Genomic DNA, 23658 nt, shown 5'->3' with positions numbered 1-23658 from the left:
TATAAAACAGCATCATCCGGACTTGCTTCGAGCAATGTTGAGTGAGATCTGCCAGTAATTTTTTTGAAACGGTTTCATGCTTTCCCAGTCTCCAATTCTACCCGTGCTGGTCTCTGCAAGGCTAATTCCACAATCAGGTGAACTCAGTGAGGGGCACGACTCACAACATGTTCGGGAGCTGCAGGCCTGCCATTTCCTGATCTGTGCTCACTGAATGCCAGTTCTTGCTGGGGGCACCCGATTGCTTAATCAGTCCTCGTATCCTCCTGTTAGTCTTTAGAAATGCTTTCTTTCTCTCTATGGACTGACTCTTCTCATTTTGGCATCCGCCTAGTTAGGTGTTAATTCTTTAAGCAATGATAACTTATGATTTATTTTGATGTTGGATTTAGGTTAATATGAAATATGCAACTTCCCATGAAAACTGACTAGCAAACCTTTATAAAACTTTATATGCAATGTCATTCTTGAAGCTTAAAACTCAAATGGACCTCCAAAAATGCACAAATCTGTGCCACATTTTGTTAGAACATGTACCATGCTGCTACCCTGAACAAGTGCCCTAATAAATCCTGCTAAAGATATCAAAATGTTTGCACTTTGGAGATATATAATGAATGCCATTCTATTATATAAACAGAGTACACACCAGGATTGATTTATTTGGGTCCTGAATATAGTAATTCACTTACGCCTGTGGTGACTTGATGGTTCATTTTATGTAAACCATTGGTCCTAATGACGTATTTTTCATGCAGCTACTTTTCATGTATATTATTTCACATTATCTGGGGTTAGAGGCATGTGAAGCATGAAGGAGCAAAAAAAGTAATTAAAGAAATTAAGGCAGTTAAAAGCTGGTAATGACTTATGAAAAAACATTGTGGTTATGTTGCAACCAATTTCTAGCTGCACGAGGAGGCTGGCAGTGGTACAGTGAGAGAGAGAATATCCTGAATAACAACAGAAAATGCTGGAAAAACTCAGCAGGCCAGGCAACATCCGTGGAGAGAAATTAGAGTCGACGTTTCGGGTCAAACCCTTTTTCAAAACTGGAAAGGAAATGAAATAGATCGAAAGGTAGGGCTGGGACAGAACAAAAGAAGTGAAGAGACATTAAGAGGTATTCAAAACGAGACGAGATGGTGATAGGACTAGTGGAGACAAAAGACGGGTCAGATTAGGTGTGAAATGTTCTGGCAGAATGAGAGACAGCTGCCATGTGGGAGAGAGAAAAAAGAGGAAAGGGGGGGGGGAAGGGAGAAACCGCAAAGGGGTGGATAAAAAATATAAGTAAAAATGTAATAGGGGCCGAGGTTATGATCTGAAATTGTTGAACTCGATATTAAGTCCGGAAGGCTGCAAAGTGCCTAATCGGAAGATGAGGTGTTTATCCCGTAAGTGAGCACAATCAAATATCTCTCAAACACTTCAATTTTAAAAGCGTATATAGAGCTTGAAATTCCTGGAAGCCACTCCCCCCCACCAGAAGTGTGGTGGGGTGAGACTTCCGACCGCCACTCTACCTTGGCATTGAGCCCATCCTAAATCACAAGGACAGGGTCACCCGCATGGGGGGGGTGTCTGCACCAGTTACAGCGGTAAGGGCCAGGAATTCTGGAGTGGCACCATGTCATTCTGTCGGGTAGGTTGGGAAGGCTGTGCTGCCCAAAGGGCACATGATTTTATAATACTATCCATTATGCAGCAGCCACTCTGGTCAATTGCCCTCAGGAAACCAGTACTGTGGTTCAAGGCTCTGCCTTTGGAACACAAATATACCTGCATCATCCAACATTATTTGTGTTTGGTGCAAAGGCAGCAGAACTGGTGGGATTTCTGGTGGGTGGTATCAGCCCAGCAGTTACTTTTCCTCTTCAAAGGCCAGCACTGAGGGGTGGACAGAAAAATCACCCACTCCCCCCATTGGAATTTCTCATCGGGCACAAAAAGGAACCAAGATCCAGTGGAACCATGTCCCATCCCAAATTCCACCCGTAGCGCTTCTCCAAACCCAAGAGTTTCAGGCCGCAGGTGGGGTTTTTTTAAATATAAAAAAGGCTTTAATTTTAAGAAACAAATTCAAGGATAAGGCTGGTATGCAACTTTATCCGAGATCGTTTAACTTAAATTAATCTTCAATTCTGTAAAAACATGAATAAAGTGAACTAATTTTCATTGTAAAGTCATTCTATTGCTCTTTAATTACTGTAACTGTAATTGTTTCTGGTCAGAGGGACCCATGTCCATTAACCTAGGCCTCCTGTGTGGGTTGGATAGATTTTTTACAAATGGTGGAGAAGTGCCAACATCCTTCGACTTAGACCTCGGTTTCTGGGAAATCCTAGTTTGAGTAAGTTAGCATTAGGGTTTGTAGGGGGGTGGCGTGCGCCCAGTTAGCTTCACCCCTGACTGTCTCTGAGCGGTTCGAATCGCTCCCACACCCCTGGGTTCTAGACACCGGACTTAGGTACAGGCGGCGATACAGAAAATCGAGTAGACAAGTGGTTTGGTGCAAGAAAACCGTAATTTTTATTAAAGGCTCAATAAAACGCAATCTTAACTGAGAATTACAGGAATAATTACAGGCATAAACAATTACACTTATATGGGAATGGGGAACACACGGCACATCGAGGGAAACAAATACATTAAAAATCCCTTTATCCTTATCCCACCCCCAATACCTAACTAGATTAAGCTACGAGTGGCCGGGAATTCATGCTCGCCAATTTGAAACCTGTCGCTTTAACTGGTTGTGGGTTTTGAGGTTCACTCTTCTTGTCCTTTGGGGTTCGTCGTCGTCACGTGGTCACGGCGCGGCAATGAAGTTGTTTGTACGAAGCACCCTCCTTTTCCTCCGTTAACGTCTTTGTTGGGTGTTTCGTCGCGATGGGTCTTCTTCGGGCGGTCGCCGACGGTATTACTGCAGTTGAGGTCCGGTTGGCGGTTTTTACTGTTAATGATTTTCCTATCCAAGCTTCGAACACCAGCTTATTCTTCACTGGGCTATTACTGTCTATGCATCAAATGCCAGCTTATAACTAGGCCGTTTGTCTTGATTTCACTACCCATGCTTCGAACACCAACTTATTCTTAAATTGGGGTTTTACTGTCCATGCATCCCACGCCAGCTTATAACTAGGCCGTTTGTCCCCCAACGCGTCTTCCCGCTGCTCTTCTCTGCTTTCACCGGTTTTACTGTTTTCCTCATCTCGTCTCGTCTGTTTGTGGCCCCGTGTGTCCTGTGCGTTTTCGACTCGGGTTCTCATTCTCCTCCCGCATTTGGCCCTGGTGTAATGGGCGTCCTTGGTGCTGAGCGGCGCGGGGAGAAGAGGGCCCGCCCCGAGGCACGAGAGCGAGAGGCAGGAGCCCGGAGCAGGGGGAAAGCGGCAAGAGCTGAGAGATAAGAGCCACAAGAGCAAGAGAGCGATCACTACTGGTGGACCTACAATTATACCCTGTTCTTCACCCCTTATCTGTGCGCCAAATCAGGTCAGTCCTTTGTCTAACTTTTGGCGGGCTCGTTTCAAATGATTACAGCCATTTACTTTAACGACTTCTGGGGTGGTTGGCTCCTATGTATAATGGCTTCGATATCCTGGCTGTTTGTCATTTATGAAACTCGGGTTTCCTGGCTTGGCAGCTACCTGTGAGCTGTTACCAATTATTTATGCGAAGAGTTGATGGCTTTCAGATTAGAGCCATCCTGGCTTGATCTGTTCCAAGGTGAAGAATGCATATTCTGTGTTTACCTAGCTGTCTGGCTTTACAAAGTCTCTTCACAGCTCCATGCATGTTAGGTTTTGTTTCAGGGCCTGCCTTTTAAAATCCTGTCGGTTTTGGTCACGAGGTCTCAGAAGCCATTTTGGGTACCCTTTTTAATAACTTGTCCAAACAGGGTCCCTTTATCCATAACTTTGGGGAATGTGGGAATTTTGAGAACCCTACAGTCAGCGATTAGACATGACCAAAAAGTCCAGTTACATAATTTGTGCAAAGCTCTTAGAAGAATATGTTATGGGAGTCCCTGATGGTTTACATTAGTGAGCAGAGGTTGTTCTGACCTGAAGAAAAACAGCTCAGAAAAGCTCAAGACTAATGAAATGGAGTTAAGCATGATTGACATAATGAGAACAATGCCTTCAGTTTGATTTTATTTCCATCATGAAAGATTACTCAACTGGATCCATCAATGTAAAATATTCCACCCCCCCCCCCCCCCAACAATATATTTAACCATCTCATCTTACACAAAGTTCACTGAACATGCAAAATTATTATACGAATAGCTAGTTTTGACATTTATTTGATTCACAGGAATCCATGAAGGGAATAAAACATTCTCAGACAATGCTTATTGCAATAGTCATCGACATAGAGTTTGTGAAACTGTTTTTAATGAGGGGTGATGTAAAAGCAATGGTACAGAATTTGTGAAGTTTAAAAAAAAAAAAAACTACAGTGCTGAGTCACATTCAATTCCAAAGGTAAAGTTTAGGGGAAAGAATGCACATTTCTTAACAGATCAAGTAGATGGAGCATTAAGGATACATTTGATCAGCTCACTGACCACAAATGTAGAACAGTTATTGCATGTATTGAACATACAAGTAGAAACAGCTTAGATTTGGATTTCCTAGTGCCTGGTCCTAGTAGGTCTGCCTCTATTATACATGATACTTGAATATGCATGTTAAACTAGGGGCCTTTTAAGCAATATTGCTAAACAACATATCATTTTAAAAAGCTCAAAAGGTAGTGAGAATGGATGTGGGTTTGATTGCCCAAGTTCACTCATCTCCCACTCTCGGGTGAATACTGTTGGGGGCGGGGGGGGAAGTGTAGAATACCAGATGCCGTCTTACAGGAGGGGAAATATCTGGAAGAGAACTGTCCTACTGGCATTCTTGCACAACTCCTGGCAGCCAGATCATAGTGATACAAGCAGCAGGTCACCCATCTACTTCCTCGTGCAAAGGTGGTGCTGGGTATTGGGGAACAACAATGAAGCTTCCCTGATGGCCGAGCAGGTTTACACAGACCAGGTAGATCCCAGACTTGAACCACACTGTGCTGCGTTGATTGATCTGGGCCAAGACAGCAACAGCTTGTATTTATGTAGCAACTTTAAAATAACAAAACGTTCCCGTGCAAAGGAGAATAGATCGAAGCAGGAGTCAGGAAAACAGTAAGGGCAGGTGATCAAAGGCATTGTCAAAGAAATAGGTTTTCAGGAGTCTTTTGATATTGAGAAAGATGTGGCAATGAGGAGAGGTTTAGGGAGAGAATTCCGGAGTACAGAGGCCCAATAACTGAAGCCGCTGCCAGCACTGGTGGAGTGGAGAGTGACAGGAGTTCGTAGTATTCCAGAATCGACAATGGCAAGGGATCACTAGCAGGGCGCCACGGGGATCACTGTTGGAATCATTGTTGTTTACAGTTTATATAAATGATTGAGTCGGTTACAGAAACAAACTTGCCTTAAGTTTGCAAATGACACCAACTGGGAGAAAGGAGGTAAACAATAGGGAACAGGCAAACTAAATACAAAGCGATTTGGATAGATTGGGAAGGTGGGTTGATGAGTAGCAAATTACATTTAATGTTGGCAAATGCAAGGTTAGGAGACTAGATGATGGAGGGAAATAAACAGCGAGAATATAAACTAAATGCCTCTAGGTTACAGACACAACATAGGAGAAGTATCAGAGTACTAATGAATAGCTAATATCAAAATGATGAAACTAACATCGGTGTGTGACAACAGTAAGTAAAGAACAAAATCTTGGGATGTATACCCAAAAGAAGAGAGCACAAATCCCAGGAGATTACAATGAATTTGTACAGGTATTGGCACAGCCACACCTGGAATACTGTGTACATTTCTGGCCACCATACTACAGCAACAATATCTAGGAATTGGAAGCAGTGCAAAACTGGATAACAAACTGATGCCCAGTGCAAGACATCTGATCTACGAAGAGAAGTTGAAGAGACTGGGATTGTTTACACTGAAGAGAAGGCTCGGTGGCAATATTATTCAAGCATCAAGCTTCTGAAGGGAAGAGATCAATGAAACCCTGATAATGTATTTAAGATTTCCAAGAACTCTAAAAGAAAGACATGCATTTCTGTAGTGCCTTTCATGACCACTGGACGTCCCAAAGCGCTTTACAGCCAATGATGTACTTTTTGAAGTGTAGTCACTGTTGTAATCTAGAACGAAGGGACATGGGATCAAGCTTAAAAGAGGTTTACATTTATTTTGATCTTAACTGCTTTACACAGAGGGTGGTGGCAAATGGACTTTCCAGGGAGGCAGATAGTATGGAAAAAATTAAGGAAGAATTGGATAAATATTTATGCAATGTGTGATTGGGAGTAATTCGTTTTCGGTCCAGATGGACTGCAGTCTTTTCTGTTGTATTTTTCTATGTTTCTATGAAATTAATACACTGGGGACCAGGAGCCAGTGAAAGTTGGTGAGGATGGGATCATAGGTGACAGGATAGAACTCGAGGAGTAAAGTTTTGGATGAGTTGGAGAATGTGCCGGTGGAGCTCAGGATGCCTACGAGGAGAGTATTGGTAAGAAAAGACCTGGAAGTGACAAAGGCGTAGGTGACTTTCAGCAGCAGTAGCAGCGAAGTAGAGATAGATGGTATTTGTGATGGACTAGATGTGGGGTTTGAAGCTCTTTACAGGGTCCAAAGTTTGGTTCAGCATGAGGAAACTGCCAGGGTCAAGGATGGAATTGAGAGGGGAGAAGGCTGGTGTCCAGAGATACGAACAGGACTGCTTCAGTCTGATCAAATTACCTGTCATTAATTCTGAACAGCACCTCACCAAAGCGGCCAGCCTTCATGTGTGAGCCTGGACAGTGAGGGTCAGTCGGGTATTACACCTTGGGAGGGTTGAGCCCGACTCTGCCCATGCCCAGCTTCTTCACATACGTGCACTTTCCAGCAGTCAACAATGGGAATCCTGGCTGCGATTTCCCCTTCCCAGCCCAGAAGACCAGTTTAAGCACTCCAACAGCTTCTTCTAATTCATCGCAGACCTGGGATCAGACCTGGAATCTTTCCGGCACTCAGGAGAAGTTGAGTGCACCATGGAGAAGCTTCTGAACTTTTTTTTTTTTACAAAAGAAACTCAGAGCTACAACTCAGGGAGACAGAGGTGGGTGTACCATCACCCCATGGTTTTCAACGTATTACAGCATAAAGTCAAAGTTCAATTCCTATTCCCATACAAAAACAGTGGAAGCTTCAATTTACTTTTTTTCTTATAATGACACCATATTTTTCTTGGTATAGAGCTAGTAAGGACATTCTGTAAATTACTACTGCTGAAGTACACATTACCCTGTCCCTTTGATTTTTCTCTCACTCTATAATCTAACACTGTCAATGAATGATTATAATGGTTTGACCTTATCATCTGTCACTGGTAACAGGAGTCTTGTGTATTGGACAGGCTAGAAGCCTGTTATAAGCTTACTCACCACGCTGTGCCACTGTTAAAGAAAGATATGTATTGAATAAGTTTGTCAAAAAATATGTAGAAAACATACACTTGATTTTTATGTCGTGACTGAAACATCTTGCAATTATTTCACATTTCAAAAGGAAGGATCAACAAATATGTGCCTGAAATGGTAATATTTTTTAAACTCTCTCTAAATAGTTTGGCATGACATTTTAAATACATTATACATTCAGGACCTTCATGAATTTAAAGGCTTCACATTAATTCTCCTTGAGCAAAATACATTTCCGGCATCATTTGGCTGTTAACCTCCATTCAGTCATGGGGGTAGACTTCCGTCAGCCATGGCATCATTATGTACTGGGCTCCATCAAACGTGCTGAAGTAAGATACCAACAGGGGGTGGGACACCTAAAAATAACAATGTGCAAAGTTGATCAGCATTCAGTGAACAAATATAGTTTGGATAACAAATCTGAAGCCTCAGCCTGGGGAGCGGTAGAGGTTCCACAAACAGTCTTAAAGTTCCTAGGTTAGGAGGACAAAAATCTGCCACAGCTTCCACTCTCACTTACTATCCAATAGACCCTATGCATATGTGGACGTTGGGTGAAGGCAGGATTGGGCTTCAGTTGTGACCCCCCATGCAGTTGCGTAGACTGGCAACACACTATCAAAGCTCACATGTGACAAATGGGTACTTGGGAGAAATACTCTGGAACTGTATCCCAGGCAAGGAGGTCAATGCTTCCAGGGAAGGAATAGAAGGAAACAAGTGGGAAGAAAAGAAATCTGAAGTCCATAACTAGCAGTAAGTTGAAGGAGAACGATTATTAGAAATGTCCTTTTTTCCCCCAAACCTCAAAGCCCAGCATTTCAAGGTCGCTCAACAGATAACCAGGCATCTCTAATGATGGAGGTTACAAGACTTGCCTGCTTCCATCTTGAATTAGCTCCATTCACTTGTACTTTAACAAGATCAGATACTTCCAGATTGGCATCCAGACTGGTCCAAAGCACTCACTTCCACAAGTGATGCATATCGTTCAGTTTGCTTTTTTGAATATAAAAATGAGTATTACTTTGTGCTCAAATTTTTGCCCTGGGGTTTTCCTTCTGAGACTGAGACACTTTGATACAGCATTCTTCCTGATAGATTACCAGATTTCCTTCCCATATATGTATACAAGATTTTTTTCTTGTAAATTATCTTCAATATGGGAACACAGTCAGTCATTTGATCAAAATCTTGAATGACACTCATTTGATCAAACTCACTTGATCCAATCTGAAACATTAAAATAGCCTCTCCAGACCATGACCAAATGGACACTTTAATGTTGAAGTACTTCTAGACATCACTTTAGGACCAACATTTGTAGTAATTGGGGGTTGAACTATGCTCCAATCACATTGCACAGAAAAGTGAATCTAAGTCCTCTCCACCTCAGCTTTTACACAGCATCTTGTCCCCAAATCTACTCCCACCCCCACACTCAAACACTTACCCGTACACTTGTTAATATGACAATGTCCTTCTCTAGAATGTAGGCTGTTGCTGAATTTCTTCCGTCAGTTGTGTGAATCAGAACCTTATAATGAGGGGTATATTTCAAATCCTACAGACAAAAATATAACAATCAGTGGTTATGTATCTATGCAAATAAAAATAAAGCACTAGGCAGATGCATAATTGAAAAAGTTCTGGCAGAACATAACCAGAGATTGCTCCTGTGGTTCTTAATGGGCAGTTCCAAAGTGGCAGAGAAACCCCCAAAGCAATGTAGAGAATATTCCTTAAGCTATTACTGCCATCCCCCAAAAAAAATCCTAAAGCAAAATCTACATCAGAGCTACTTGGCTTGGATTTTAAAAAAATCCCTCAATTCCAACTTAAAGCACTTTCCATTTGTCTATAGAACCATTAATGTACTGGACGTCAAGAACAGGCTAGATCAAACTCAACTTTAGGGATATAATTCAGTGAGTTTGAGAGAAAATACATCTAAAATTAAACCCCAAAAAAAGAGTTCCTTACAAGTTTTTATTTTCTTGCACAGCTTTTCTGCTACTAACTTATAGGCCTAGAAATTGGGTGTAGCCCTGATATACCTATCAATTCATCCAATGAAAAGCGACGAGTTAAGAAAGTAACTATAGGTTTTTATTGGCTAAATAACAGAGCCCACCCTCGTGGGTGATCGGATCCAACAAGGAGGAATACCAGCCAGTCGACCACCTTTATACCTGGGCAGGTAGGTGGAGCCATGGGCGGAGTCAGCAGTGGTCAGCCCAGGTATAACAGCGTGACAAGAGGCGACCTCGTATAGTGATACAACAGTGTGAACAGTGATAACCATAGAGTAACGATATAACAGTGATAACTATAGTGTAACGATAGTGAACGACAAAAGTGGTTTACCACATTCACCCCTTGTTTAGATTTGAGTCCGGCGGGGTGATGTGTACTACCAGTTCTGGTATGTCAGTCTGTCCGGGGGCCTCGTAAGCCTTTCCGATCGTCGCAGCGGCGGTGTTGCATTCTCCGGTGGTGATGCTGGTGTCTGCGTGGTCGGCGAGGGCTCGTGGGGTTCCAGCATGCCGTCTACCCGAGCTGGAATCGGGGGGGGGGGGTGAAGGTGGTGTCTCCGGAATGCCCGAGGGTGCGAGGTCTCGCAAGGAGACTGTGTCCTCCCGCCCGTCTGGGTATGTCACATAGGCGTACTGAGGGTTGGCGTGCAGGAGGTTCACCCTCTCGACCAGGGGGTCCGTTTTATGGGCCCTCACGTGCTTTCGCAGCAGGACGGGCCCCGGAGAGGTCAGCCAGGTTGGTAGTGTGGTTCCCGTAGTCGACTTCCTGGGGAAAACAAACATTCGTTCATGGGGGGGTGGCGTTAATGGCAGTGCAAAGTAGTGACCGGATGGAATGCAGCGCTGCCGGGAGGACTTCCTGCCAGCGGGAGGTTGGGAGGCCCTTAGACTTTAAGGCTAAGAGGACGGCCTTCCATACAGTCGCGTTCTCTTTTTCCACCTGGCCGTTCCCTCGAGGGTTGTAGCTGGTGGTCCTGCTTGCAGCAATACCTCTTGCTAGTAGGAACTGGCGGAGTTCCTCGCTCATGAAGGAGGAGCCCCGGTCACTATGTATATAGTTTGGGAACCCGAACAAGGCGAAGAGGTCGTTCAGGCATTTAATGACCGTGGTACTGGTCATGTCTGGGCAGGGGAAGGCGAAGGGGAAACGGGAGTACTCATCAACAATGTTGAGGAAGTACACATTACGGTCAGAGGACGGGAGGGGCCCCTTAAAATCGATGCTCAAGCGCTCGAAGGGGCGGGTGGCCTTGATCAGGCTTGCTCTGTCCGGCCTAAAGAAATGCGGTTTGCACTCGGCACAGGTCTGGCAGTTCCTGGTCATGGTCCTGACCTCCTCGATGGAGTAGGGCAGGTTGCGGGCCTTAATGAAGTGGTAAAGTCTGGTGACTCCGGGGTGGCAGAGGTCGTTGTGGAGGGTCTGAAGTCTATCAATTTGCGCGTTGGCGCATGTAATTCGTGATAGAGCATCAGGGGGTTCGTTCAGCTTACCTGGCCGGTACAAGATATCATAATCATAGGTGGAGAGTTCGATTCTCCACCTCAAGATCTTGTCGTTCTTGATTTTACCCCTCAGCTTGTTATTAAACATAAAAGCGACCGAACGCTGGTCGGTGAGGAGGGTAAATCGTTTGCCTGCCAGGTAGTGCCTCCAGCGTCGTACAGCCTCCACAATCGCCTGGGCCTCCTTCTCGACCGACGAGTGTCGGATCTCAGGGCCCTGTAGGGTCCTTGAGAAGAAGGCCACCGGTCTCCCCTCCTGGTTAAGGGTAGCGGCTAGGGCGAAGTCGGATGCATCGCTCTCCACTTGGAAGGGGATGGACTCATCCACCGCGTGCATTGTGGCCTTAGCAATGTCTCCCTTAATGAGGGAGAAGGCAGCGCACGCTTCCTCCGTAAGGGGGAAGGATGTGGACTTCATGAGGGGTCTGGCTTTGTCCGCATAATTGGGCACCCATTGGGCATAGTAGGCGAAGAGCCCCAGGGTTCTCTTCAGCGCCTTTGGGCAGTGGGGGAGGGGTAACTCCATGAGGGGGCGCATTCTTTCCGGGTCGGGGCCGATGAGTCCGTCCTCTACTACGCAGCCGAGGATGGCAAGGCGTGAGGTGTTAAACACACATTTCTCCTTATTGTAGGTGAGGTTCAGCCGTTGGGCCGTACGGAGGAATCTCTCCAGATTAACATCATGGTCCTGCCGGTCGCGGCCGCAGATGGTGACGTTATCTAGATAGGGGAACGTGGCGTGCAGCCCGTTCTGGTCAACCATCCGGTCCATCTCCCTTTGGAAGACCGAAACCCCGTTGGTGACGCCGAAGGGAACCCTAAGGACGTGGTAGAGGCGGCCATTCGCCTCGAAGGCGGTATACTGGCGGTCCTCAGGGCGGATAGGGAGTTGGTGGTAGGCCGACTTAAGGTCGATGGTAGAGAATGCTCGGTATTGTGCAATCTGATTGACCATATCAGATATGCGGGGAAGGGGGTATGTGTCCAGCTGGGTGTACCGGTTTATGGTCTGGCTGTAGTCGATGACCAGGCGGTTTTTATTGCCGGTCTTAACGACCACAACCTGGGCACGCCAGGGGCTGCTGCTCCCCTCGATGATGCCCTCCTTCAGGAGACGCTGCACCTCAGAGCTAATGAAGGCTCTGTCCCCGGCGCTGTACCGCCTGCTCTTGGTAGCGACGGGTTTGCAGTCGGGGGTGAGGTTAGCGAACAGGGAAGGTGGCGGGGCCTTGAGGGTGGATAGGCCGCAGGTGTTACGCGGTGGGCGGTTTAAAGGCTGCTGGTTGTCGACTGTGAGTGGGGGGGGGAGGGGTCCGCCGTATGCTAGAGTGACGCTTTGGAGGTGGGATTGGAAGTCCAGCCCTAGTAGGACGGCAGCGCAGAGCTGGGGGAGGACGAGGAGTTTAAAATTTTTATACTCAGTGCCCTTAACCGACAGGGTCACGACACAGTAGCCGCTGATGTCTGTGGCGTGGGACCTCGATGCCATCGAGATCCGGTTGCGCGTTAGCCGGACAGTGAGGGAGTAGTGGCTCACCGTGTCTGGGTGGATGAAACTCTCCATGCTTCCGCTGTCGAACAGGCAGGTCGTGGCGCGGCCGTTTACTTTGATGTCCATCATGGACTTGGACAGGTGGTGCGGGCGGGCTTGGTCCAGTGTGACGGAGGCTAGTGTGTGGCTCAGCGAGCTGCCGTAGTCTGCGGGTGAGGCGGTGGTCGAGTCCGGAGGCGAGGTGGCGGTCGAGCGTGGAGGGTAAAATGGCGGCGCCCACGAGGTTGGACAAAATGGCGGAGAAGATGGCTGCCCCCACAACTCACATGAGGCACTGCTGGTGTCAGTTGCCTGGATCAAAGATGGCCACCCCCATGACTCACACGTGGGGATGCTGGCATCTGTGGCCTTGATGGAAGATGGCCGCCCCCACAACTCGCATGAGGCACTGCTGGCCTCTGTTGATCTCTGTTGGCCTCTGCAGGCCTTAGCAAAGTGGCCTTTCTTCAGGCAGCTTGAGCACGTCGCGTTTCTCGCTGGGCAGCGCGCCCTAGGATGTTTTGCCTGGCCGCAGAAGAAGCAGCCGGCGGCCCGATCGCGGGGGTCCGAAGTCGCAGCCGGTACCGGGGGTGGCGGTCCCGATCGGGTCCGGGACGCCGACGTAGGTCCCAGGGGCGGCGCTGCGAGGGGTATCGCGGTCGGGGTCGGTCCCGAGTCCCAGGGTCGCAAATTACTGTACCTGGAGTACGCCTCGAGGTCCCGATGGGCCACTTCTAGGGAGCGAGCGAGGGCGGGCTGCAGCTGTGTTCAGGTCAAGGTCCTTTGCTTCAAGAAGTCTTTGCCGTGCATAGTCGGACCGCAGGCCTTTCACGAAGGCATCGCGGACATTATCTTCAGTATTTTCTGCCGCTGATACCGCTTTAAAGTCACAGTCCCTGCCGAGTGCTTGTAGCGCCCGTAATCTTGGAGGGAGGTTGCTGTGAGGGTCAACTCCAGCAGCATGGCGACCAGGACCCCTGTTCAGTGCAGGAAGAAATTCAACGACCTCACACGGATCGTTAGGGTGAGTGATGGTTTAGCAAACTTCTGATTCCCTCCATCTGCAGCTGACTTCGGGCACCCTGTTGCCACAATGCCCCAATGGCCATCTGTCAGCAAACACCCATGGCCCTTTCTGGGCACACACATGGACAGATGTCTCAAGGAATCATGTAAGGGCTCTTGCACCATGGGGAGCATGAGATGATCTCTCAAGGCATCACGTTACAGAACTTCCCCTTCTTTCCCCTGCAGTCCAAGCTGGCGATGATCCGAAAGGAGCAGCGTCGAACCGGTGGCGGACCTCCACAAGTGGTCACTCTCACGGATCTGGAGGAGAGTGCGCAGTGGAGAAGATGCCTGAGTCAATAGATTCATTGGCTAAGAATATGTTGGACATCGGGGCAACAATGGAGAGGACTCTCCAGGGCTTTGGGGCAACAATGGACAGGACTATCCAGGGCTTTGGCCCAACAATGGAGAGGACTGTCCAGGGCTTTGAGGCCGCTGTGGAAAGGACTGTTCAGGGCTTCGGACAATCCCTGGAAAGGTCTGTCCAGGGCTTGTCCGAGGCAGTGGAGCGGTCGGCACCTGCCTTGTCCGAAGCAATGGGAAGAACTGTCCAGGGCTTCTCCGAAGCACTGGCACCTGGCACACAGGTCCTCACTGTTGCCACGCAGTCACTTGCTGGGCTCCTCCACACCCAGATTGAGGCAACGCGATCTCTCACTGCAGCCACCCTCTCTGCATCAGTTAGGATCACCCCGGGCCCTTCCAGTCCCATACAAGGCCAGGAATCAGTGGAGCATGCGATTGTGGCGGATGAGCCGAGCCGCTCCCCTCAGATAGCCAGTGTGTCGTCCGACCATGGTGCAGGTGTCCTCTCTCGGCAGGAGACCATTGCACATGCCAGCGCTGGTACGTCTGCAGTGCAGCTGCCACCACCTGCAGCCCACACTGCTTCCAGCCATGGTCACATCAAGCATCCTGCGTCCGCACCCTCCAAGCCCAGAGGTCGGCCAGGCCGTCCCTCAGGGGTTTCTGCGCTTCCACACAGTCAGCAGGCGTCCCCCAGCCTTGAGCCTGCCACTGGGGTCCAATTACGTAGGAGCAGCAGGGAGGGAAGGGGCCGGGCGCGAAAGAGAAGTCGTTCTCCCTCAAGGGGCCAGTTGTAGAGGGAGGTGCTGAGACGTTTCTTTGTCCAAATTCAAGGACACCCTCACCTGTTGTTATATTTGCAGAAGGTTTGTTGAGTTTTGCGGCTTTGCCGAAGAGTTCACAGTTATTTTGTGACTTATGGTTTCTGTTGACATTACGTTGTTTTGCTGTAATGAAAGACTTTTGTGACAATAAACAGAAGTTTCAATGTGGCATGGTGCACGTGACTACTTTCAGTGATGCTGGCATTCAGAGGCCGTCAAACATCCAAAGTGCGCAGGAGTTAAGACTCTCATCATTCCGCCACAGGAGTCTCGAAAGTAGTCCTGATGAGCCTCTGACGTATGGCCCTTCCACTTTCAGGAGCCCTTCCATCTTCCTCCTCCTCCGCCTGCTCTTCCTCCTCCTCCTCCTGCTCTGCTGGTCGTTGAGGGACAGGTGGAATTGGCTGGGTGCGTCGATTTGCCAAGTTGTGGAGCATGCAGCAGACGACGACGTGTCCCACTTGCTGCGGCGAGTACTGCAGGGATCCCCCCAAATGTTCCAGACATCGGAAACGCTTTTTGAGAACACCAATAGTGTGCTGTTTACTGTGCCTGGTCATCTGATGGCCGCTGATCAGCTCTTCTGCTGGGGTGTCGGCCACACGGAGTGTTGTCATCAGCTATGGGCAGAGAGGATAGCCCTTGTCCCCAGTAAGCCAGCCTCCTGTTCGAGCCAGCCCCTCAAAAAGGTTACAAACTGAGGTCAACCGCAGGATAAAGGCATCGTGGCTACACCCTGGGAAATGCGCGGTGACTGCCATGATGATTTGGCGGTGGTCACAGACCAGCTGCACGTTGAGGGAGTGGAACCCCTTGCGGTTGCGGAAGTCCTAAGGATGATGGCATGGCGCCCTCAAAGCCACGTGTGTGCTGTCAGTCGCCCCCTGCACCATGGGGAAGTCCGCAATAGAAGCAATACCCTGCGCGCGCTCCGCCTGCTTGTGCAGGGTCAGAGGGAAGGTCATGAATTGACGCCTTCGCCTATAAAGGGCATCTGTAACTTGCCGGATGCAACAGTGGACTGCAACCTGAGCGATAGTCGCAATGTCCCCAATGGCTGACTGAAAGGATCCGTTGGCATAAAAACTGAGGCCATCAGTCAGTTTAGCGATCACGGACAGAGAGGTTCTGCACCGTTCACGCGGCTGCAGATCCTGACCAAGCAGGTGGCACAGATCAGTAACAATGTCCCTCCAGAATCGGAGCCTTCCCAAACACTGCTCCTCCGACATGTCAAGGCTCGACACCTACTGCCTAAAGACCCTCGCAGCATCCCGTCAGATTGGCCGACCTCCATTGCCCCTCCTCCTTCTGGCCAATCCCGGCCCTCTCTCCCGCCGTCTCTCTGCCCCTTCACAGTGTTGGGCGATGAGGCCGTCGCCCTCCAAAGCAGCTCCCATTCCGATGCAAGTTGGTCAAAAGGCTTTTAGGTGTAGTGCTGCAAGTGCTTCGGACAGGTTTGAAGGTCCCAAGTACTCTAAAGCTAAATTCCCAAAACTCTGCTCCACAGTAGCTCGCCAACTCTCTCCAGCAACAATCGCAATGAGCAGGCCAAGTGGCTGAAGCTTCTGCACTAGAGCTGTCCCCTTTAAATAGCACCCCCCTACTCCGAGTAGGGCCTGCTAGCCCTCCCTCGAACTGTCACTAATAGCGCTAGGCGTTAAGGCTCCAGGTGCCACCCAATATGCGCTCAGGCGCTCCTAAAAGGCGTTGCACACTGAAATGACGTCATGATCTGCTTGCGCTCGCGGGCGTGCGCAAACACTTAGCGCAGGCGTTAAATGTATAGTCAATATCTGAGTTGTCGCTATCTTCATAGCGTCCGCCCCAACATAGGGTATCGCCCCAATTCTAGGTCTCTTTAGGCGCTCAGCGCCAGCGCTACCAACTGAATTTCTAGGCCATATCTTAGCAACAAAAAATGAGCATTATGCGAACAGCTCTCACAATAGATGCCAGCTCATTCAACAAAGTTTCCTTTGTGGATCACTCTCATACCTGCATGTTTGGAGGATATCTTTGGTTAATCCAATCTTCTGGGCCTCTTGCATACTCATCCCAGCCTACAATCACACCGAGGTATCCATCCTGCTCGTGTCTGAAGACCTGTCCTACTCTGTATTTGACAGATGGTGGCCTTGGAGAGCGAGGCTCAGGTGAACCTAATAAAACAAGTAGAAAATGGCATCTTTAACAAGTATGTACCGGGATTTAATTTGGAGCCTTTGAAAAATTCTCAGTGAGAATATTGTTTATACACAAGCTTACATTTTAAATTGTTGTTTCAAATTCTTTCGATGCAATTTTATTAAAGTCTGTAATTTGGGGAGATTGGGTAGCACAGTAGAGTGGAAAGGAGACCTTCTTCCCATCAATTTGGGCTGGATTCAATTCCTAGCCTCGAAAGTGAAAGAACATTATGGTAACTTGCTATTACTCAGTTCCCCACCTTCTAAATAGTCTTGTTAATAAAATTGGTATTTTTAGCCAAACATGATGCACATTAGCTCTTGTTCATTTAAGTGTGAAAACTATGGTTTTCAGCCCAAACGGAGAGTTTTCTGAAACACCACAAAGCTGATAATAGAGCAGCACTGAGATAGTACAGCCCAAAGCTTCTACCTGCAAACAAGATCTTAGAGTGCATTGATCTTAGTGTGGTCACCATATTGCAGCTAAGCTTTGGAGAGGATACAGAGAAGGGCAACTCAACCGATATCATGGATTGGACACCCAAGCTTGAGCCACAAGGAGAATCTAAGGAAACTTGAAAATTAGGGTTCACTTTATGTCAAGCTGTTTATTGTAACCAGGAGCCGTGGACTCAAATTCACAACAGTGAGGGTGAACAGACAGTTTAGGTTTAGCTATTGCACAAAAGTGATGAGTAGGTGGAATAGACTGCCCAGTGAGAACAAGTGTCAGTGAATTCAAGAAGGAGCTGCATTTTTATTTTGGCAAAAGAAGTGATTAGGGTGAATAACAGATAAGAGTAAAGTATGTATGTTTTGAACTCGGAGACTAAACAGGTGTCCTTTTCAGGTCCTCTACATTCTTATATCCCCAGGTACCTGCAAAGTATCCATCCTTCTCTTTCAATAGAAAGACTTCTATTGCTGGGGACTCGCCAAGAGGATCTTCATTCTGGATAGATCTGCAGAACATCAGAGAACATATGAAATTTGCTGGAAAACTCTTACCCCAATTAATAAAACCAAAAGCATTGCGAAGAGCTGAAAAATTCCATTACCCAGCTCATAAGGAGGAAGTTACTTCCCAGCTTTGGTGAGAGGAAGCAAAAAGAGTCAACAGCTTTGTGCCCCACCACCTTATTGATCATTTTAGTTGTTTTCTTCTTGAGGTGCATTTTGTTCCATTTCAGGAGTAACTTTTTTCAGTTGAAGTTTGCAGGTGAGTCAATTTAAATAAGTAAAATTTAAGATGAACCAAGCAAGCAACAAGTAACTTGTAAAACGTTATGCAAACTAGTGCTCAGGTTTCATGATAGCATGTGGTTATATAGTTAGTTCCCTGCAGCAGTAAGGCAGCAGCTATGCACTATATCACCACTGAAAATATTTTTCACCCTCCGTAAACTCCAACTTGTTCAAAACTCTGGCATATGACTAGTCCCATACCAGGTCATGTATCACCCTGTCCTCACTGACCTAAATTGACTCCCTACTCCCAAATACATTAAACTTAAAATCCTTGTCCTCATCTTTAAATCCTAGAGTCCCTTCAAGAAACAATTTGGAAGCATAAAATAGAGCAAGTGGAGTGACCAAAGAGACAGTAACCATATATTGCGCCAGTAACGTGAAGAACATCCCAAAGTGCTTCAGAGAAGCGCAAGGAAAATGGGGCTTGGGCCAGGAAGAGAAGGGTTCGGAGGGGCGACCAAAGGATTGGTCAAGGAGATGCGTTTTCAGGTTTTTAAAGGAAAGGAAAGTGGGGATGCGGAGAGATTTAGGGAGGGAATTGCAGAGAGTAGGATCCAGGCAGCTGAAGGCACGGCCACCAATGAAGGAAAGAACAGGGGTTGGGGAGGGATGCACAAAAGTCCAGATTCAGATGATTGGAATGTTTGGGGTGGGAGGGGAGCTAAAGCTGGAAGAGGTTGGGGGGGGGGGGGGGAGGGGGAAGCTAGAACCGAAAGAGGTTGCAGAAACAAGGTGGGATGAGGCCATGAATGATTTAAAGATGAGTACAAGGATTTTAAATTTAATCTACTGGGGAACAGGGAGCCAGTTCAGGGGAACGGGATGATGCATGACTTAGTATGGGACTGGATATATGCGCCAGAGATTTGGACAAGTTTGAGTTTGTGGAGGAAGAGGCCAGAAAGGAGAACAGACTCGAGGGGCCGTGGCCTATTCCTGCTCCTATTTCTTATGTTCAATGGAGTAGTCGAGTCTAGAGGTGATAAAGACACATGAGGTTTCAGTGGCAGAAGTAGGGAATGTCGTGAAGACAGAAGTAAGCGGTCTTTGTAGTTGAGGATTGTGGGGTCCGAAACCGAGCTCAGGAGCCTGGAAATTCCACCGTTTTACAGATGGAAATCAAGCTTTCTGGGAGTGGAAAGGCAGGTAAATGGTGTGGAACCCATTTCCACCCCTTTGTTCATCAGAAGAAAAATTGTAACAGGGACACTTCTTCCAACTCCCACCCTGATGTCACTTTTGTGAGCATGACTGGTGGGATCCTGAGCTACTCTGGATATCCCACAGTTATGCCTCCTGTATGGCCAGTAGTAAGTACGCCTGCATAATGCAAGCCCACTCACTGTAGAGGGCTGAATGTGGGCTTCACTTTGCTGTATCCAAATCGCAATCAATCCCAGAGCAACTTTGCTATTAGGATATCAAGTCCACCAGCAAGGGAGCAACACAAAAGTAAGTTTATATCCTTTAAACCTCTGGTTAGACTGCTTTGAATTCCTGCTGGATCTGCAAGGCGGGCTCTCAAGTAACCAGAATTTCCAGGCTAGGATCTAACAGAACACCAAGGCTTCTGGTTGAGCCTGGGACAGTGGCCAAGAAGGGGGAAGAGAGCAGAGCTTGCGGCAGGGGATGAAGATCATGGCTTTGATCTTCCCAATGTTGAGCTTAAAAAAGTTCCGACTCATCCGGGGGGGGGGGGGGGGGGGATGTCAGATAAGCAGTCGAAGGGTCAAGGGAAGTGGAGAGGTACAGCTTACATATCGAAGCTGACCCCATGCAGATGATATCACCAAGGGGCAGCATGTAAATGAAGAGAAGGCCATAGATAGGTCTAAGAAGAGATAAGTGCACAACTATCTTCCCGAATGATTTTAGGATTATTGTGTGTTGTCAATAATAGTGTATAGGCGCTCATGCCAGTTGGATTGCTCAATATCATACCTCTCATTTGAACTCCATTCTTTTAGCCAATCCTTCCATGCTTGTAAATTCAAGTAAGATCTTCTGAATCGGTTCCAGCTATTGATCAACCTTTTTAAAAAGGAATTAGAAACATTCAATATAGTAGGGTGTGGGAGAAAAGAGAGGGAGAGAGAAAAACGTAGACAAGCTGCATATTTGTGAACAGGCCCTAATACATGAAACTCAAAGTAAATTCTTACATGTGGTCTTGCAAATGTGGGGTATGCTGGGAAATGACATTCCATGTATCGCATAACAACGCACTTCTTCATTTTTAGAAATCATTAGGTTCCATAATAAATGATGCACCACACACTACGGCACTCAGTGGTCGTATGCCAATTCAGGTCAACAGTTCCCTACACAGCAAGCTCCAAATCTCACCTATGCCCCAGAGGAGTGGTAATTCTCCACAGAGGAAGCAAATTATTCCAGCCCACTCCCATAGCCAGAAGGTAGTCTTCCTGGCCTTCAACTAAGAAATGGTGTGTGACCCCAGGAGAACAATAAGAATATTATACAGCAAGCAAGGACAGCAAATAGCACAGATCCTTTGGACACCATTGATATAGTTCTCTCATTCATAATCAGAAATACAACGAATCTAGCGATGGAATGGTTTGATGATTAAGATGTTCACTTATAATCTCGTAGATTTTCAGCCACTTAGATAGCAACCTGGATGTTAGAAGTAGATATCTAAACTTAGTGACTCGTCTATGTATTATATCTGCAAATCAATACAGAACCAGCAACCACATTCAAAATTTTCACACACATTTGAATTCTTACATTTTTCAAGCAATGGCAGTTGGGAATATATTTACAAGAAACATAAATAAACCAGTATTTATTACATTTCATGGTAATCTTTTTCAGGAAAAAATTAACATCCATTTTTGCAGTATTTGCACAGCCTATTTAATAGGGAACTAAGGCCACATCGCACAAGTGCTGACAGAAAATTAGAGCTTCATAAACATGCATAATCCTGGCACAACTTTCCATTGGGTGTCATGTTTCAGCTACACTACACAAAGGAACAATTATTTGTAATTTACTTCACAGGTGTCAGCACTACCGAGTCTGCTGTGACAGAAATTGTAAACTAACTTTTAAAATTTGGCTATGTTTTTTCTAATACACTTACTCAAATATATTTTACCCCCCAATCACAAATTAAAAATCGGGCACCAACTTGGCACAATGTCATATACCTCACTTTGGATACACTAAAGACAAAGGAACACCTTTCATTTCCCCTTTGTTCATCCATCCATCAGCACCATAAACAAATAGAAACAGTACATTAGCAGCATAGTAGTTCACAGCACAGGAGGCGGCTATCTGGCCCATGAAGGCTGTGCCACCTGTTTGCTAGGCCTATCCAAAACTAATCCCACTGCCCCGCTCTCTTGCCCTTTTGCGAGATACGGTCAAAACTTGAGTGTTCAAACAAAGAATTGGAAGTTCTGAATTTGCAATGCTAACCCAAAGAATAATTCGTTAACACAGCAAGTGGTCATTCAGATTGTTCTAATTCTGCACTAATTGTTCTGGGGTTGCAAATTAAGGTTTGTTAATTGATGTGGAGTTGTTTCCTAAGTCAATATAAAATGGACTTTGGGCTATTTGATCAGACCCCGAGGTTGGGAAGTGTTGGCTAAGGTTCACTTGGTGTGAATGGAAAAGCTGGGGTGGGGGAGGGGGAGGGGGTGAAGGGGAGGGGGAGAAGGGGAGGAACCCACCGTCTCCAGTGAGGCAAGCAGTGACTAATGCAGAGATTTTAATATATGACATACCGTCAGCAGAATATACCAGCACCTCATCATACGCTGTACTGCATCGACATTAGCATTACTTCTGCACTGTCTCGTGTCACAATTGCGAGACTTTCAAAACAGTCAAATTAGATGTCAAATGTGGGCCTATTTTGTGTTGTACTCCAGCACTGGTTTGCAACAGAGACTCAACTAAGAAAAACAAAAATGTGTTTAATACAGTATGTCAGTTTAAACTAATTTGGCAGGGGGATGGGCACCAGGATGAAACATTACAAGGTGCACAGAGGACAGACAGGCAAATAGCACTAGAGTAAAGAATAGTTCAGAAATAGGAGGGATCGGATAGGGGGCTAATGCAAGGCAGTTTAAGATAGGTTTGGAGAGCATGTACGTAAATGCACGCAGCATGGTAAATAAGGTTGGTGAGCAGCAGGCACAAGTCGCAACACGGGACTATGCTATAGTGGGAATAACAGAGACCTAGCTCAAAGAAGGGGAGGGTTGAGAACTTCATATTCCTGGCTACAAGGTATTCAGGAAAGATAGTAAAGGAAAAAAAGGGGAGGGGCTGGCAGTATTGATCACAGAAACTATTATAGCACTGGAGAGGAATGATTTAGTTGAGGGGGTCAAAGGCAGATTTTGCAGTCAGCGGCGTACCTGTGGAGTGTGCTGCCAGCATCCGAATAGAATACAAACTTATCTGATGGGGACCCTCCTTTGTGAACTTGCTCTCCGATGCTGCGTACTGGCCCATGGATCCCAGGGGCGCAGTGTGTGCCGAAGCGTCCCTGGGATCACGTGGGCCTGGTGTTCCAATCAGTGGAAGCGCCGAGTTTCCTCTTGACAGATATGTGGGAACCAGCATCAGGCTTAGAGAGTTAATTGTTCAATGGGATTGTACACAGGGTAATAAAGTTACAGTTTAGAGGTAAAATCCTGTTCATAAAAGTCCGTCACTTCATTCGCTGCGATTACATTCAGAGATGAGTGTAGTGTATGTACCTTTAAGAGGAACTATGTTTTTGAAGCCCCAAAGGCCTGTACCAGTACAATCGACTGGTTTTCGGAGTGGCATCAGCTCCGGCTATCTGGCAAAGAGCTATGGAGCAAGTCCTGCAAGGGATTCCGGGGACTCAATGCTACCTAGACGACATCCTTGTAACAGGAGAAAACGACAACGAGCACCTTGCCAACTTGGAGCAGGTGCTCACAAGGCTGAGAGAACGGGGCCTACGAGCAAATCGCCCCAAGTGCGAATTTTTCCAGAAACAAATATCATATTGTGGCCATGTCATTAACGAAGAAGGGTTGCATAAGTCACCTGAAAAAATTGAAGCGGTCGTAAAGGCCCCAGCGCCTGAAAATGTCTCACAATTAAAGTCGTTCCTGGGATTAATAAATTACTATCATAAATTTTTACCAAACTTGTCGACGGTTCTGCACCCTCTTAATGCACGGCTACAATCGGGAGTAGTTTGGAAATGGAGCGAGAACCGGCAATTTCAAAGCATGAATGAAAGGCCAACTAGAACCTTCCAGATAGGTCAACCAGTTTTGGCCTGGGACTACGGTACCAAGAAATGGCAGCCTGGAACTATTTGCACACGACTAGGACCGCTGATGTATACCGTGGACATTGGAGAAAGCATA

The 23658-nt window shown here is 46.9% G+C and overlaps 1 protein-coding gene across 2 annotated transcripts in view; it reads right to left on the bottom strand.

Moving 5' to 3' along the window:
- Window positions 1-2508: 2508 nt before the first annotated feature.
- LOC147112915 (uncharacterized) overlaps window positions 2509-23658 on the bottom strand; it is a 42169-nt gene continuing 21019 nt past the window's right edge. Inside the window, exons 3-7 of one of the 2 annotated variants that reach the window (XM_085997699.1) lie at window positions 20201-20290; window positions 17888-17970; window positions 16815-16978; window positions 8999-9109; window positions 2509-7901 (exon numbers count right to left, since the gene is read on the bottom strand). In XM_085997699.1, coding sequence (XP_085853825.1) covers window positions 7806-7901; window positions 8999-9109; window positions 16815-16978; window positions 17888-17970; window positions 20201-20290 — 544 coding nt within the window. In that variant the 3' untranslated portion in view covers window positions 2509-7805. Of the gene's footprint in view, window positions 7902-8998; window positions 9110-9281; window positions 10348-16814; window positions 16979-17887; window positions 17971-20200; window positions 20291-23658 lie in introns of those variants that run through there. The other variant, XM_085997700.1, reaches the window with a different exon arrangement.

The sequence above is a fragment of the Somniosus microcephalus genome, chromosome 9 (genome assembly GCF_052327205.1).
Source record: "Somniosus microcephalus isolate GS21.2 chromosome 9, FLI_Smic_1.0, whole genome shotgun sequence".
Classification (NCBI taxonomy): domain Eukaryota; kingdom Metazoa; phylum Chordata; class Chondrichthyes; order Squaliformes; family Somniosidae; genus Somniosus; species Somniosus microcephalus.
This window is presented reverse-complemented; position numbering and strand designations above follow the sequence as displayed.